The sequence below is a fragment of the Miscanthus floridulus genome, chromosome 13 (genome assembly GCF_019320115.1).
Source record: "Miscanthus floridulus cultivar M001 chromosome 13, ASM1932011v1, whole genome shotgun sequence".
NCBI classification, from domain to species: domain Eukaryota; kingdom Viridiplantae; phylum Streptophyta; class Magnoliopsida; order Poales; family Poaceae; genus Miscanthus; species Miscanthus floridulus.
Window position 1 is genome coordinate 25,927,923 of NC_089592.1, and position 17,963 is coordinate 25,945,885.

At 49.9% G+C, this 17,963-nt stretch overlaps 1 protein-coding gene across 1 annotated transcript; it reads left to right on the forward strand.

Annotated features, from left to right (window-relative positions):
• Positions 1 to 15,981: 15,981 nt before the first annotated feature.
• Positions 15,982 to 16,506, forward strand: LOC136499621 (uncharacterized). Its single transcript, XM_066495212.1, has one exon. The coding sequence runs from the start codon at positions 15,982 to 15,984 to the stop codon at positions 16,504 to 16,506; it is 525 nt and encodes a 174-aa protein (XP_066351309.1).
• Positions 16,507 to 17,963: the final 1,457 nt, after the last annotated feature.

Genomic DNA, 17,963 nt, shown 5'->3' on the forward strand with positions numbered 1-17,963 from the left:
TGGCAAGCTGTACAGTGTCCGTCTGACCTAGCCTGATGGCACCATCCTATAGGTGCATAGGGCATGGTAGGATACGGTCCTCGGTATTGAGGTTGACTTGAGTCCTGTCGGTGTTTTGAGTAAACACCAATGAGTAAATTTGTGTTATTGCGCATCTGCCCCGGATGGTGCGCTAAAAAGACACAAGGTTTATACTAGTTCGGGTAGAATGTCCCTACGTCCAGTTCATGGCTGCTGCTCATATTATTAGCACTGAAAAGTTCATAGTTGGGGTTACAAACGGGCGAGAGAGGGAGAGGTCCCAAGTCTCTGATGGAAAGGTCGAATAGGTACTGAGAGATTGGTTGTTGCTCAGTTATATGTGATGTGATGCATGATGTGTTGTGATGTGGTCAAAATCCATCCCCTTAGTGGGGTGCCCTACTTTCCCATTTATAGGACAAGGGAGAGTAGGGATTAAAATGGGAGAAAAAAGAAGAAAACCAGAGGCAAAGGAGGTCCTTCAAGGTTACTGGGTCTTCCTTTCCCTCTGTGCGGGCCCCATTGACATGGCAGGCAGTGGCAGGGATAGCCCTACATCGAGCGTATGTCCTGCCGACCCTAGCAGGGCCATGTTGAGTGTTTGTCCACTGACAATGCCATGTCCTACCATTGTCAGCGAGTTGTCAAGTCACATCTTGACCCATCGGGCGGCACGGCGGACCAGGGTGCTGATCTATGGCCATACAGGGAGCAGACAATGTAATGACTGCATGTCCATTACTATAGGTGATGTGAGTTTCCTCCTAGACCATAGTGGTTGTCATGAGCTTCCATCAGGATCTGTGCTCGAGGGAAAATGGCAGCACCCACAACACTATAAGACAAATGTTGATGCCTACAACACTGTTTGGGCTCTGACATACTTGTCACATCCTGATGGTACTTTCCTACAAGCGTGTAGGGTATGGTCCTTGGTATTGTGGTTGACTCGAAGTGCCCTGCCTTATCTACATGTGTTGTTATGAAGGAGTCACATGCAGACATCGAATGAGGCAGAGACAACCCTCAGATGTCGAGCGAGGTGGAGACAACCCTCAGACATCAGGCGAGGCAGAGCTAACCCACAGGGATCAGGGCAAGGTGGAGCTAGCCCTCAGACATTGAGTTAGGTGGAGCCATCCTTCAGACATTGGGCGAGGTGGAGCCAACCCTCAGGGGTCGAGCGAGGCGGAGCCATCCTTCAGATGTCGGGCAAGGCGGAGCCATCCTTTAGACGTTGAGCGAGGTGGAGCCAACCCTCAGGGGTTGAGCGAGGTGGAGCTAGCTCTTAGACATTGGGCGAGGCAAAGCCATCCCTCGGGAGTCAGCCTGAGGCGTTCCCAACCCTCGGGGGTCGAATGATTGGATGAGATGGAGCTTGCGGCCTTGGTGGTTTCGATGAGGCGAGGCCCACTGAGAAATGTAGTCACATTCTTGATCGCTCTGATGAATTAGCGTTGATGGGTATCAACTCCTCTTCGAGCACCCTAGTATTGGTCACCGACAGTAGCCCCTGAGCCCCCAGGCGATTCGAGTAGAATCGTCTAGGGGATCTTTTGACTTGCCAGTGGGTGTGCGCGAGCGCACTCGGTGGGTGTAGCCCCTGAGCCTGCGGAGGAGTATAATACTCCTTCAAAGGTTTTTTCAACTTGCCAGCGGGTGTGCGCAAGCGCACCCGGTGGGTGTAGCCCCTGAGCCTGCGGAGGAGTAGAATACTCCTTCGGAGGTTTTTTCAAAAGGGACGATTCTGTAGGCCCTGTCTTTCTCTTGTTGCCCACGACGTGTCTTGAAGACAATGATTCCTTTTTGCCGAGGTTAGACCTTTCATGGGTATGGTTGTGAGATTTGGTGTTTGTTTAGCTGGATATTTGATTGGGGTCCCGATATCCTGTTCGCGGGGATCTGACCAGTGGTATGCCTGGTTGAGACTCAATCATGGGCTGAGATGTTCGTGGCACTCATGCGCCTAGGCGCTGGTTGCTTATGGGGCCTAGCTCTTTTCATCCCTTTATTGTAGGGGTGCTTGGAGTGGCTGTTGGACCCATTGATGGGCCAACCATTGGACTCCTAGGCCTAGATGGGTTGTAGATGCGTTTTTATCTGTCTTCCTCTTACTCAAAATGAGTCCTAGTCCGTCTAGGGAGGCAAAATGTCCGGTGAGTTTCCCAAAGGAAAGGATAAGGATTGCGTGCGCATATCCCATTGCATGACATTGTGGCAGATCATAGGAGGTGTAGATATCTAGTCAGATGGTTGGGTTCCTCACATCCGTCGTCCCTATAAAACCAAAAGGTTTGCCCTCAGGGTTTCATACTTTGCCTCCTTGCCTTTGCATCTGCCACCTCTGCCTGCCAATCGCCTAAGCTCCCCATCTTCGCATCTTAGCTATCGTCAAGTTTGCATCCACCCACCCCCTTCTTCCAATGGAGCCATGGTGGCACTCTAAAATCACCCTCTAGCGCCTGGAGGGCCTTGTCTGCCATGGTCTTCTCTGTGCATGGACCACCGCTGAGGAGTGGTGGCTGCCCAGCGAGGAGGATGTGCCGTCGCTACCCGATGTCTATGTCAGTCTCATTCACATGCTTCCATGAGCGTGGGTTTGCCCACCCCTGCCCACAGATTCCTTCGAGGACTATTGCACTATTACAAGATAGAGCTACAGCACCTCAACCCCAATGGGATCAAACACATGGCGATGTTCATCGCCCTATGTGAGGGATTCCTAGGGATCATCCCCCACTTCGATCTGTGGCGTCACTTCTTCACCGTCACCCTCCAGAAGAAGAGGGAGAAGAGGTAGGAGCTGAGTACGCCGATGGGATGCGCCAGCATCTAGCTTTAGAATAATCGGGTCGATGACTACCCCACAATGCGGCTGTCGACCTCCAACAAGGGGTGGCATTCACATTGGTTTTTTCTCAAGAACGATGCCCTTGCCCCCTTGCCGGAGTTTACCGGGTGCTTAATCAAAGAGGCCGTAGATTCATGGAGGAAGTGGGGTGTCCCGGAGAAGGATAAGAAGAGGATCCTGGACAATCTCACCACCATCCACTTCCTAAAGGAGAAGGGGCTGAAGGGGTCGAGAATCATCAAAGCCTACCATGTGAGGAGGGTGGCGCCAATGATGAGGCGCGTGCTTCCCCTATACGCGATGGCGCCCGAGGCATCATTCAATGGGACAATGCATGCTGAGGAGGTGCTCTCCCCTTCCAAAGTTGCACAACACATCAAGGAGGCAATGGAACCTTCTCAGGACATCACGGGTGCCCCCTTGATTTTATGGACCCGATTTTAGGGCACTCCCTGATGCGGCCAGAACCAGGGTACATTGTCCTTGTAAGTTTTCTTTTCCTCATGCCTTCTTCTTCAATTGAACTTCTGACCCCCTGATATTGACATTGAGATTGGGGGACTAGCCAAGGGACCTCATCCTCATGGATCTCCCTAGCTCTGTTGCTGAGGGATCCATCTATGAGGGCGATGAACCACGCCGAGGCTGAGCGACAGAGGAAGGCGAAGGAGGACGAGAGAAGGAAGAGGTAGCAGAAATTGTGTGCAGTGGGAGTGAGGGGAGGAAACTAATAGTGATGAACGACAACGACGAGGAAGATGATGATGAGGTAGTTGATGTCATCGAGCATGATGGCTTGGAGTGCAAGGACATGCTAATAGATACCCGCTCATCGTTGCAGGGGTCGGGACCTTTCCTATTTCATGGAGGGGAAAGCACGTCCTGTGAGGCCAGCGGAGACGGGCTAGACCAGTCTGCCCGCCATAAGAACTAGCAGGGGTGGGCGGATCTACCACCACGCCCGAGGTGCCAGTGGAGGGGGTGGCCCCACCGCTGCACCTCAAGAGCCAGCAGGGGCGGGTGGATCCACCGCTATGCCTGAGGTGCCGATGGAGGGGGGTGGATCCGCCGCCATGCCCCAAGAGCCAACAGGGGCACACAGGCCTATCACCATGTCCGAGGTGCCAACGGAGGAGGGTGGCTCCGATGTTGTGCCCCAAGACGTAAGGGAGGTGAGCCCCTCTGACTAGGAGCAGGGGTAGGCTTGAAATAGCCCCACCCCAATGAAGTGGAGCAGGGACCTAGGGGTTCATCCCCCAAATGTATCCACCGCCCAACAGTGTTAATGTAGGTCACCAACTCCCCTATTTTCTCTGTTTTTCTCTGTTTTCAGTGTGACTTATGCCTTTATTTCTTGTAGCATCTTGAGGTGGTGCAACCTTTTGATGCTAGCACCCAAGAAGGGTGTCGCCCTTCAAGCGAGGCGACAACCATCGGCTAGCGTTGCACCCATTTTGGGCGGGAGCGGCACTGGTGCTATTGCGTCGCCGGTCGGTGAGGCACCGCTCACGATGGCGTCTATGCCCTGGGAAGGACAAGTGGGTGCTAGGGCTGAAGGAACGCCCTTAGAGGTCACCGAGCAGCCAGCGATGGAGGTGATTCTGCTGCCAACGACAGGGCGAGCAGAGCTGCTGACTGCAATTGTGGCATCATCCACAATGGGCGCGACACCACCGGTCGAGGCCCCACCAACGCAAGCAGAGGTGGCAGCGATTGTGACAAGGTAGGTGTAGCCTGATGCAGCCGGAGGAAGCGGTGCGATCCGTGCCACCGGTAGCCCAAGTGACGGTGCCCGATGTGGGCTAGATGGAGGGGGGCACGGCCGAGGGGTCCCCAGACATTATGTCAGTGGCAGAGTGGGCCGGCGGGGAATCGTCCCTAGCCTTAACATCGGGGGTAGCCATTCACCTAAGCGGGGCGAGGCCCTGCTCAGGTGCATGAACCCGCAAGACCCGACGTTGACATTCTTCGCCCTCAATGATGCTACTAAGAGCATGGAGCCAGAGAGTCTTGACACAGGGATTGCGGCCATGCTAAAAGCCTTGGACCATGCTAGGGGTGCCCTGCGTGAAGTCATCATTCCCACTAGAAGGGTATTCACTTGAGCTTGCCTCTCGCCCTCCTTTTTCTTCATGTATTTTTGTGTTCTGACCATCATCTTTTTTAGTCCCTTATCGCTCGCAGCCGGGAGAAATCCTGGTTCCTTCGCGAGCAGATGGAGAACTAGGACCGCCTCGTCAAAAAGGCCTGGTTGCACGGGGATGTGGCTGCCTAGCTTAATACCGCCCAACAGAGGGTGACTGAGCTGACTCCCCTGGCCGAGGAGGGAGACAGTCTTTGACTACAGGAGGCCGAGGCCCATCGGCATGAGGAGGAGACCGAGAGGGCATTTGAGGCCCTATCAGTGAGGGTGTAGGCAAGATGAGGAGGAGGCCGCTAGAGTCAGGAGGGAGTGGGACCAGATGCTCTAGAGGGATGCTGAGACCCACCAGCGGATCCTTGACCTCATGGCCAAGGCCGAGAAGGAGCGGGACCTGAAGCTAGTTGCCGAGGAGAAGTTCGCAGCCTTGGAGTGGAGGGTGAGTCAGGATGCCGAGGCGGTCGCCCGGCTGTGCAAGGAGCAAGACGAGCTGCTCCAAACCATGGGGAGACTCCGCTCGGAGCATGGCGCAGCCCATGAGGAGCACGACCAGGCTGTTTGAGAGCACAATGAGGCACAACAGAGGATCGGCTCCCTCTGGGCCAAGCTCAGAGCCGCTACAACCCAGAGGCTAAAGGCTGAGGGCATCTCTGCCAGGCTAGCCATGGAGCTCGCCGAGGTGAGGAGGAACCTTCAGGCAGAGAGCGACGAGCTTGGTATCCTGAGCGCCGCCCTCAGAGTGGTATGCGATGACCTAGAGGTGGTGTGGTTGAAGGGGACCAGTTCGCTCACGGCCTGTGCTATCGATATCATGGCACGGGTGCGCCAGCTCAAGAGGGGCGCTCTTCGTGCCGGGGTCACCCAAGCCTTTGCGATTGCTCATTCACATTACACAGATAACATCGACTTGGAGATGATGAGCCTTGGTGATGAGGACATGATCTCTATATATATGACCATGCTTGGAGAACCATATGGAGACCAAGGAGATCAGCGAGGGTGTCCTAAGCAAGAAGGAGGTCCGAGGCTAATTCGGTTCGAGTCCCTGAGGTGGAGGCCCAAAGCAACTCAAGTTTGAGTCTGTCTCGGGTTCTAGGACCAGTCTGTCTTAAAATGGTCGCCCAAGACGCATCCGGACTCCATTTTTGATGATCCACATATGGATGGAAAGCTAATTGGATAAGGAATCCAACCCAATTGGTTTCACATCAAAATACCTTTGTAATCAACAAAAATCATCGAAACAAGTCAGCGTCCAGAATCTACCAGGGTGCTGCGACACCGTCTTTTGGTCCGTTAGACCGTGTATTGTGTTTGGGCCCATTAGGGGGCGCATCCAGGGGGGTGACGCCCAAGAATCTATAAATAGCAGCCATCGCTCTCCTTAGGGTTTGGGTTCTATTTAGTTCTTTATTTTCTCGTGAAACAGACATCGTTTTGCTGCAACTGTGCCGCTAAGGCTGCTTGCTGTGAACCAGGGCCCCAGTTCTTGATCTTGTTCGCCTGTGGCGATTAGTCCTTTCGAATAAAGACTTGAACTCCTTCTCATTATCTTAAGACTCATATTTATTTGCAATTTCAGATTGCGTTCATCTCGTTCTTGCTTGTGTTCTCGATTCGCTTGCAGGAAAGCCTTCTCGGCGAGGTCAATCGTGTTCGCGTGGTTGATAACCAACGGAGCAGTGGTATAACGGTTGCGGGGGTCCAAATCAGTCTTGGTTCAAAGCCTAGATCATGAACGTCGAGTCTCCACCAATCGACGCTATCATACCTTTCAGAAGATTGGGCCTAGTCTACATCAAGTGGTATCAGAGACCTTATTGCCCGTTAGGTATAATTTTGTTTCCCCCTTTAGATTATTACTATTTTTGCATTATCTACGGTCCACAAAAAGCCAAAAAAAATATACATCATCACATATTCCCTATCCTATAGCCTCATTGTGCCGTGCAAGTTTGTCTCTGATTTGCGTTGTTGAGTTCATGCAGGTCAAGTTCTTGTTGCTGGTTTTAGATCGTTTTTAGTCCAGTTTGTGTTTTCCCCTTTGTTTTTCATCATAATACATGAACACCTTCAAGTATTGCTATGATTCCTTTGTATTCATCAAACCCTAGTCCACGCCATCTTATTTGTTACACTTGTCTTCACTGTTTTCATCAAATCCTTGCTGTCGTAACCAATTTTGCGCACATTGTTCCCGTTTTGTCCTCTAATTCGGAGTCCGTTCTTAAAACTGGTCTAGTTTTCGCATACGAACTCGGATTTCGACGTTCTATATATCAAAATCGATCAATTTTTTTTTGGATCTATCCATCCCAGAGGGCTTTGTCAGGGTCGGAGATTTTTATTTTGGTAAAAAAGTGGTCACAAGATTCTCTTTTCGTGGTCACAAGGTCTTTGTCTATTTCGAGCACGTCTTCTGGAAATTCCACAGGCCACATCTTTCACTTGTTTAAGCTCATATTTTCTGTGGTTACTTCTTTTGTGCTCCTAAGTGAAGAAAAAATATCAAAAAAATAAAAATAAAAAGTCAAAAAATCCCCAAAAAATAACGACAGCCCAAAAATAATGAAAAAAGAGAGAGACAAAAGTGGAACAATATCTAGAGAAGCACATAGAGAGCGCTATTTGAGCTGTGTTTGCGTGTGCTGATTTCTACCTTGTTCCTAATCATATTCTTGCTGTTCACATCACTTGATACATCTGGTACTTGGAACGTGAGTAGGCCAGCAACTAAGACAAGTACTTGGGATACTTATTCAGCTTTGCTATTCAGTTGTGAATTTTGCTATTCCTTGCTACTATATTGTGCCTGTCCAAGCTCCACTTTCTTCTAACCAAGTACAGGTTCGCCTTGCAACTGTTACACTCAAGCTACAACGTTATCACAGTCATTGACCGATTGCACCGCCTGTTGCTTTGGTAAGAACACTTGTAAGACCGTGGTAAGACGCTTGAGAGTTGAGTGCCTTGTTTTTCCTTGTCCACAACCTAAGTAGTTGGTAGGGATAATACTTTTGTGTTGGCTTTTGCTGTCTTCTAACAATGACAGGTTGTTCGTATCCACCGACTTATGATGGTATAGGTGCTGATGAGTACATGGAGTGGGAAATTGCCATCGATAACATATTTGCTACTCGCTTTATGTGTCCAAGGAGGAAGGTAAAAAATGCAGTTAGTGTTTTGCGACATTCTGCTTTATCTTGGTGGGAGTCTTTAGATCCTTTTGATAAGCCTCAAACTTGGAATGATATGAAACTTCTTATGCGAGAAACCTTTGTTAATCCACCTCCTGTTTTGACTTCATATGATGAGGTGCACCATTTAGAGGAAGAGTTTGTTGTTATTCCTCCTGCTATGCCTATCCTTTTGCAGGACAATGTAGAAAAGAGCGAGGATGGCGTGATAGAAAATGAGAAGCTCACAACCTCATGTGAAAATTCAGAACCATCAACTATTACCCCTGCTGAACATGAGAGCAAAGGTAATGCCCATGATGCTAAACTCACAGAAGGTGAGAGTTCTCTTGATGTGCTAAATTTTTCCACCAATCATGCTATGATAGAGCAAATTTTAGTGGAGCATTCACTTGATTTACCTTTGTCACAAGATGATTTGCTTGATGTTTCTTGTGATGAAGATGACTTGCATGATGATATTTATGTTATACCCATACAATCATTGAAGAATGATCATGCTATATGTGTGCTGAAAATAAGCACTTGTGCTAAAAATAGACTTGTTATTCATAATGCTAGTGAAGTTGATGAGCTGAAATTGTTGTCTTCTTTAAATACTTTGGGTTACATTGAATTTGATGTCCCATGTAATCTTAGTTCTTTAGAGGAGAAACTTTATGTATATGCTGATTTGTCATGGTTCTCTAGACATACATATCATGTTTTTGGTAAATATAACAACCAAGGGCAATATTTGATACAACGAGTTTACATTTGTACAAATCCAAATTCTCCTTTAGTTGTGCAAATTAATGATCAACTAGAGGACAGTAAAATCAACATTGTTGTTATGCCATATTCCTCTAGTTTTGCTTTTCGAACACAAGTGGAATCTAAACAAAGGGAGTATATATTTCTTGTTAGTACTAATCTTTTGCAGGATAGTATTGGCAAAGATCATGTGTATTTCAATCGAGCAGATTACATGTCTGTAGGACAAGATATGCTACAAACCTAGATATGTGGTCATATTCTTTCTCACAACATTGTCCATTCCCATTATTTTGGAAACCTTGTTTGTCCTCATGTTGTGTAGGATCGACTTCAAACAAAATCGACGCCGAGGATGGCTTTTCGTCAAGAAAGGGAGGATGATGAGGATATGATCTCTATACATATAACCATGCTTGGAGAACCATATGGAGACCAAGGAGATCAGTGAGGGTGTCCTAAGCAAGAAGGAGGTCCGAGGCTAATTCGGTTCGAGTCCTCGAGGTGGAGGCCCAATGCAACTCAAGTTCGAGTCTGTCTCCGGTTCTAGGACTAGTCTACGTTAAAATGGTCACCTAGGACGCATCTGGACTCCGTTTTCGATGATCCACATATGGATGGAAAGCTAATTGGATAAGGAAGCCAACCCAATTGGTTTCACATCAAAAGACCATCGTAATCAATAGAAATCATTGAAACAAGTCAGCATCCAGAATCTACCCGGGTGCTGCGACACCGTCTTTTGGTCCATTGGACCGTGTATCGTGTTTGGGCCCATTAGGGGGCGCGTCTAGGGGGGGTGATGCCCAAGACTCTATAAATAGCAGTCATCGCTCTCCTTAGGGTTTGGGTTCTGTTTAGTTCTTGATTTCCTCATGAAACAGACATCGTTTTGCTGCAACTGTGCCGCCAAGGCAGCTTGCTGTGAACCAGGGCCCTAGTTCTTAATCTTGTTCGCCTGTGGTGATTAGTCCTTTCGAATAAAGACTTGAACTCTTTCTATTTATCTTAAGCCTCATATTTATTTGTAATTTCAGATTGCGTTCTTCTCGTTCTTGCTTGTGTTCTCGATTCGTTTGCAGGAAAGCCTTCTCGGCGAGGTCAATCACGTTCGCGTGGTTGATAACCAACGAAGCAGTGGTGTAACGGTTGTGGGGGTCCGAATCAGTCTTGGTTCAAAGCCTAGATCGTGAATGTTGAGTCTCCACTAATCAATGCTATCATACCTTTTGGAAGATCGGGCCTAGTCTACATCACTTGGTTTCGCACCTGGCTACGAAGCCTCTAAGCTAGACGAGATAGAGATGGCGGTGGCTCCTCTTGTGCAGGACCTAGTGAACAGAATTGAAGATATAGTTCTCCCCCAGAGGGGATAGTTAGTCAAATAGGTTGGATGAACACTATTGTAATCTGTGAACAAGCGCCGACCTTTATGTATCGTAAAAACAATTTTGTAACTTCATTTTGTTTGATTGAACTTGTTTTCTTCACTTTTTGTATGTGAAAAAAGGGACTCACGTATTCCGACCCTTCCATTCATTAAGACCATAGGGCCCTGAGGTATAAGAGCGAAACTTTGATCATGCTGGTGAGCAAAGACACCGTAGCAGCTGAGGCATAGGCTTTTTGCAGTCTGACTAGGGATGCTCAGTTGTTTGTTTCCACAAACCTTGCCGCTAGGCTTAGCATGAGGAAGAGGTTTGACACGGCGACTGTTTCAAAAAAAGGTGTACTTATACCTTTATTAGCCCTCGAGTGAGATCCGACCCTTTGCCGTTGCTTGGGTCAGATGTCACTGAAAATCGAGGAGAGGATAGCGAAACTTAGTAGGAGAAAGCATCTCTTGTATTCGCACATACCCCCTCCCTAGGATCTTAGATATCATTCTACGACCTTGTGTTCGGTCTCCTCGCAAGTTCAACCTTCCTCGAGCCCCCACGCGTAGCGGGGATTCAGTCGAAGGTCAGCTCATTTTTGTGACTATCGCCCCGTTCACAGTTTCCACAACTAGAGGGGTTGAGTTAACGTCACTTGCCTCAATGGCTCGAGTGATGCACTCGGTGAGCTCGCCAACAGGCATGTTCAAATAGAATCTGGTTTCGTCGCTTGTGACAGGGTCGGCGAAGCCCTCATGTGGCATTCTGTTGCTCCTTAACCTGCCTTCCAATAGATTCCCCCTCAATGGGGATTCTATGGGCTTGGCTAGAGGTTAGGATCGAATGAGAAGATTGAGATGACCTTGTTTGCTTCTAGGCGGGACAGGCAAAGGCCGCTGGGGCTCATCTGTGTTTCCCCCTAGCTTTTGTTCGGCACAAGGCGGCCTTGGGCCCCTTGCGAGCTAGCCTTCAAACATCAGTCTCTCGATCTAGGATCCGGCGGCTTGAGCCCCCAAGCCCTATGAGGTTTGGTAGGGGTCGGCCATGTTTCATGCATCACCCTATCCTCGGTTTCTACAACCGGAGGGGCTGAACTAACAACACTTGCCTCGATGGCTCGAGTGTCGTGCTCAGTGAGCTCGCTAATGGGCATGATCGAGTGGAATCTAGGTCCATCATCCGCTGATGGGGTCGACAGAGCCCTCATGTGGCATTCCACTACTTCTTAACCCACCTCCTGGTAGATGCTCGAGCTGTTTGATAGGCTTGGGTGGCCCATTGGCCTCTCCTCGATGGAGATTCTATGGGCATGGCTCAAGGTTAGAATCGAACAAGAAAGGTCAAGATGTCTCTGTCCGCTTCTGAGCGGGGTCGAGCAAGGCCGCTGGGGCTCCTCTTGGTTTTTCTCCCCTAGCTCTGTTTGACACAAGGCGGCCTCGAGCCCTTCATGGGCCGGCCTTCGAACCTCGATTGGTCGCCGCTCATATCGAATGAGACGACTACTACGTCGGGATGTGACGCAAAGTGTTGTGATGCAGCAATTGCAAATGCAATGCTTGGATGTATGAATGTATGAATGATTATGGATGAATGAATGATCATATAAAGAAAAAGCGGGGGTCGATAATGTTACCTCGGTGGCATGAGTGATGGGTTCTAGGAGCTCTTACCAAATATGTCCATGCAGGGTCTGGGTCCGACGTTCATGATGGGGCCAATGTAACCAGCACGAGCATCCTAGTCTTCCGTATCTATCTCTCGGCAATGGCCCAAGCCGTTTGATCAACTTGGGCGACCTAACAACCTCTCCTCGATGGAGATTCCATGGGTAGGGTCCTCCAAATCCTTCCCGAGAAGGTGGAGGTTAAGGTTTGGAGTGTGGAGACAAAGACTCTGATTGCGCTAGTGAGCAAAAATGTCGTAGCCGCTGGGGCGTAGGGTCCTAGCGGTCCGACTAGGTTTACTCAAAGTTTGCGCTCGCACACCATGCCTCTAGTTTTTAAACACAAGGAGGGGTCGGGCAAAGAGAATGTCTAGCGAATAGACACTCCTGCTAGCCCTCGAGAGATGTCTGACCCCCTGCCGTTGCTGGAGTCAGAGGCTTGGTATCAAAATTAATACGTAAAGTAAGTAAGTAAGGGTGCATGTCTCTCGATGGCGGTTTTGAGCCGTTCGATCAACCTGGGCACCAGTTTTACCTCGATGGTAAGAGTGTTGGGTTCAGATGACCTCTGTCGGATATGAACGTGATCATGTCTGCTCCTTACCTATTTCTCGTTAGTGGCCAAGCCATCTGATCGACTCATGTTACTTGTTGAGACAAGATTTTCCTGCAGAAGTAGAGAGTGAGAACATCCCGCGCAAGAATTTAGTCAGGCAGGTAAGCCGAGCGACGAAATTGTGCAAAATGGACAAGCTCTTAATCCTCATTATAGCAAACAACTTTTTAGCTCTTCTCCCCCTTTTTGTAAAAAAGGTTTAGTGCACTCCGACCCTTTCCATAGTTAAGGTCATAAAAGCTTGGAGTGCGAGTGAGCCAGCTCTGATCATGCTGGTGAGCCAAGGCACCATAGCCACTGGGGCGTAGGTTTCTCGCAGTCTGACTAGTTATACTCAGAGTTTGTTCCCAAAAACCTAGCTCCTAGGCATTAACGTGAGAAAAGGGGCAGGCACAGAGAATGTGTGGGGGGTATGACCCTGGATACCCATGGCAGACCACATGGGCTATGCCTCTAGGGGTGGTCCAGCCCACGAGAAGGAGCCTTGTAGGGCACGATTCTGCTCGGCGCCTCCCGCAAGGCATGGGGAGGATATCCGGAAGATGTTACGTGATCTGATAGGATATGTACGATCCCGTGTTTCTTGTAATCTATTATTACTTTTCGGTTATCTCTCAGATCTAACCGACTTGTAACCTTGCCCCCCGGACTATATAAGGCGGGCAGGGACCCCTACAAAATCATAGCAAATCATACGATAGCTAATCCAAACCAACAGACCACAGGAGTAAGGTATTACATCATACTGACGACCTGAACTTGTATAACTCGTGTGTCTCTGTTGCCTTCTTGTTCTTGATTACACGCTCCTCTGCTGATCAATCTACCATCGTGGGATACCCCTTGGTGGACTGCCGACGATATTCTGTCGACAGTTGGCGCGCCAGGTAGGGGTGTGCGTGCTGTTTCCTTGTCAAACAAGATGGCTTTTTCCACAGGCTCTTCGTTCCTCCCATGGCCTGACCAGATCTTCACGGTCAGATCCATCACGTGGGTCATCAATGCTAACGGAGTCAGAGAGCTTCTCGAGCCAGTGCAGATCCATTCTATGCCGACCACCCTCGCACCTGCGACCACAGATCCAATCTCGGAACCACTTCCGGGGTCAACTTCATTAGCCACTCACCGCTCGCTTCCTTGCTATCTGAGGAGGCACGTCAACAATGACAATCTGATCGAGTCTATCAATCGGGTTGGCCTAAAACTCGCCGATTGCCTCTCCATTGCTGAGTTGGCTCTGGACACCCTTGTTCAGCACCGATCACCTTCCGATCTCAATCTGTCGGTGTCTAGTGCTCGACAAACCTTAGGGCTCACCGCCCTACCCTTTGGGCTCACCAACACTGCCGCTACGTATCAGGACGCCCTGAGGGGCAAATTCACCAACCGGCTCGCCGACCAGCTTCCACCAACCATCAACATGCTGCATGCTAGCTGGGGTCCCAGAACATCCCTCCAAACTATCCTTGAGGAAAATCCAAACTCCGAGTCTCAAGGCTCCATGGAGTCCCTCGCCAAGACCTTCACCAAGCAACCTCCTCTCCTACCTTTCCGGGGTGGCACAATCTTCAACGTCAGTATCGATAGCCCCCTCGAAACGGTGAAACAGACGAGGAACGCGCCGCCCGTGAAAATAGGAACGCCAACCATGTGCAACGCCATGATAATGAACATGCCATTGCGATGGACGAGGCCGCTCGTGATAACCAGTTCGATTCACAAGGAAGGCCCCTCCATCGCAACCTCAACAAAGAATTCCTCCGCGTTGATGGCCATGATGTTTTCAAAACTCCGAGCACCAATCTAGCCATGGCCGCCAACAAACTTGCACACCTCCCGCAGACGCCTGAGCTCGCCAAGGTCGCCGCTATGCTTAAAGCGGCACACTATCAAGTTAACGAGATCCAAGAAGTTCAGAGACCAGTCACTACAAGCGTGATTCGCCGATCAGCCGATCCTAGATCTAATCGCCACCCCAGTGAAAGCCGTTTTGCCAACCAGTCACTACCTCCCCAGGGGGGAGTTGGTGGCCACCACGCCGAGCATCATCGCCAGCACGACCAAGAGGTCGAACAGGATGCCTGAGTGCACCTCAGTAACCTTCGGGATGCACGATGGCGTATCGATCAATGACATTTCAGGCGCCATGAAAATGAAGTACGATGTCACCAGGAGTACGAGCAAGGGTACGGTAACCCGGACTCAGCTCTGGAGCTGATCATCGCCGGCAATACTACCGATATCGGCCCCGACAGCTCGGAAGGGCCCCCAATGTTCACCAGGGCGCTCCTAACGCTCCAGTGGCCCCACGGTTTCAAAATCACCGAAGTCGAGCCCTATGAAGGGAGGATGAACCCAACCCAGTGGCTGCAAACTTACGCCACCGCCGTCCACGCCGCTAGAGGAGACACCAACATCATGGCAAATTATCTCCCCGTCATGCTCACACCAGCCGCCATGAGCTGGTTCACAAGCCTTGCCCTGGACTCCATCAGATCTTGGGAAGATCTGAAGAGAGTCTTCACCGACAACTACATGGCCACATGCAGGTGGCTAGGCACCAAGCACGATCTCAACCGCATCACCCAAAAGCTATCCGATCTACTCCATAGCTACATCAGATGCTTCTCCAAGATGAGGTATTCTATTCCCAACATCATGGAAGCCGAAGTCATCACCGCCTTCGTCCGAGGACTTCATCACCGAGAACTCTGTTCTAAGTTCAACAGGAAGCCACCTACCGGCATCGGTGAGATGATCACAACTGCCAACCAGTACGCCGACGCTGAGGAAGCAGAGGTGCGTTTCAATGAAGATACGGGCACTAATCGCCCACCTCGCCGCCACGACGATCGCAACGATGACTGACAGCACAACGATCACCGCCACAATGACCGCAACGACGACCGACAGCACAACGATCATCGCTACGATGACCGCAGTTTCCACCGGGACAGCGGACGAGATCGGCCAGATGGATTCAAACCTGGTCAGAATCGCCACCGCCGACCAAATCACTTTGTTGCCAATGTCAATGAGCCACGTGCAAAGCATAACTATGATGAGCAGTACAAAAAGATCCTTGATGGACCGTGCCCCTGCACAAGAATGCCAAACACAAGATGAAGGACTGCCTTGGTTTGGCTAAGGAGTTCCAGGAGAAAAAGTACAACGACGACAATGGTGGGAACGGAGGACGCCGACCACCTGGGGATAATAATGCCTTCCTGGACCACGACAAGGTGGTCGCCACCATCTTTGGGGGTTTCGCCTCCAACGAGAGCAGAAGGGAACAGAAGCTCGCAGCCCGATGAGTGCTCGCTGTCGTTTCAGAAGAAACTACCGCCAACCCCAGCTATCACTCATGGTGCGAAGTCTCCATCACCTTCAGCAGGCCGACCAGTGGGCGGACATACCCTACACAGGGCATTTTCCCCTCATTCTTGACGCGACTGTCCAGAAGGTGCTCTTTAGAAAAGTCCTCATCGACGGTGGGAGCGCTTTGAATCTACTCTTCGCTGGGGCCCTAAGAGAGCTCGGCCTTGGGCCAACAGATCTCACGCCTTCAGACTCCTCCTTCTGGGGCATGGTACCTAGCAGGGCATCCAGACCGCTTGGGGAGATTACCCTACTAGTACAGTTCAGCACGGCAACCAACTATCGAGTGGAGCATATCAACTTCTACGTCGCCGACTTCGACACCGCCTATCATGCCATACTGGGGCGATCGGCTCTGGCCAAGTTCATGGCCGTTCCGCACTACACGTATTTGGTGTTAAAGATGCCTTCGCTCGTAGGGGTCCTATCTTTGCGTGCCAACCTCTTCGTCGCCTACGCCTACAAGATAGAAAGTCTCGCCCTCGCCGAAGCCACCGATCTCTCCATCTAGATGGCTAGCATGGTCGCCGAAGCCAAGATGCCGTCTACTGATGACATGGAGATCCCAAAACCTCCTCGTGCCTCCACCAAGTCCAAGGAAGTCAAGGAGATCGGCCTCGGCCTCGATGACCCTTCCAAGACGGTGAAAATTGGGGCTCACCTTGACCCCAAATAGGAAAGCACGCTTGTCTCCTTCCTACATGCCAACACCAATGCGTTTGCTTGGAAACCTACAGACATGTCGGGGGTACCATAGGAGAAGATCGAGCACTCCTTGAATGTCTCACCGACCGCCAAACCGATCAAGCAAAAACTTCGCTGATTCGCACCGGACAAAAAGGAGGCTATTAGGGTAGAAATAAAACGGCTCTTAGCTGCCGAATTTATAAAAGAAGTGTATCATCCAGATTGGTTAGCTAACCCTGTTCTTGTTAAGAAAAAGAATAAAGAATGGAGAATGTGTGTTGATTATACTGATCTTAACAAACACTGCCCTAAAGACCCCTTCAGCCTTGCCTCGGATAGATGAGGTTGTAGACTCCACCACTAGCTGCGAATTGCTCTCCTTTCTTGACTGTTACTTCTGGCTACCATCAGATCTCCCTCAAGAAGGAAGACCAGGTCAAAACAGTCTTTCATTACGCCTTTCAGGTGCATACTACTACACCACTATGTCCCTTCGGACTAAAGAACGCTGGAGCAACCTACCAAAGGGCTATCCAAATGTGCCTTGACCAACAGATCGGCCACAACATCGATGCCTACATCAACGATGTGGTCGTCAAGACTAAAATCGCCGACAATCTTATCGCCGACCTTGAAGAAACTTTCTCAAACCTGAGCAAATACCGATGGAAGCTGAACCCTTCAAAGTGCATCTTTGGAGTTCCATCCGGTATCCTACTAGGCTACATCGTCAATGCTCGGGGCATTGAACCAAACCCTGATAAGGTCTCCACCATCACCAACATGAAATGATCGACGTGTGTCAAGGATATACAGAAGCTTATAGGCTGCATGGCTGCATTAAGCTGATTTATCTCACGCCTCGATGAAAAAGGGCTACCTTTCTTCAAGCTCCTCAAGGCCTCTGAGCTTTTTTCTTGGTCAGAGGAGGCAGACATAGCTTTCGAGCAGCTCAAGTTGTTTTTAACAAAACCTCCAATCATGACAGCGCCATGACCAGATGAAACTCTGCTGGTTTACATCGCCGCCACTTCTCGAGTTGTTAGTACAGCTATTATCGTCAAACATGAGGAAACTGGACACACCTACAAGGTACAGCGTCTGGTCTATTTCATCAGTGAGGTACTTAATGAGCCCAAAACTCGTTATCCTTAGGTGCAAAAGCTATTATATGCAATATTGATTACCTCACGCAAGCTCCGATATTACTTCGAATACTACAAGATCACCATGGTCACTGAGTTCCCTTTGGGGGATATTCTCCGCAATAAAGAGGCCAAT

What these genes read in the sequence shown, in the direction of transcription:
- LOC136499621 (XM_066495212.1), top strand. Translation starts at nt 15,982, where the DNA reads ATGGTGCGAAGTCTCCATCACCTTCAGCAGGCCGACCAGTGGGCGGAC.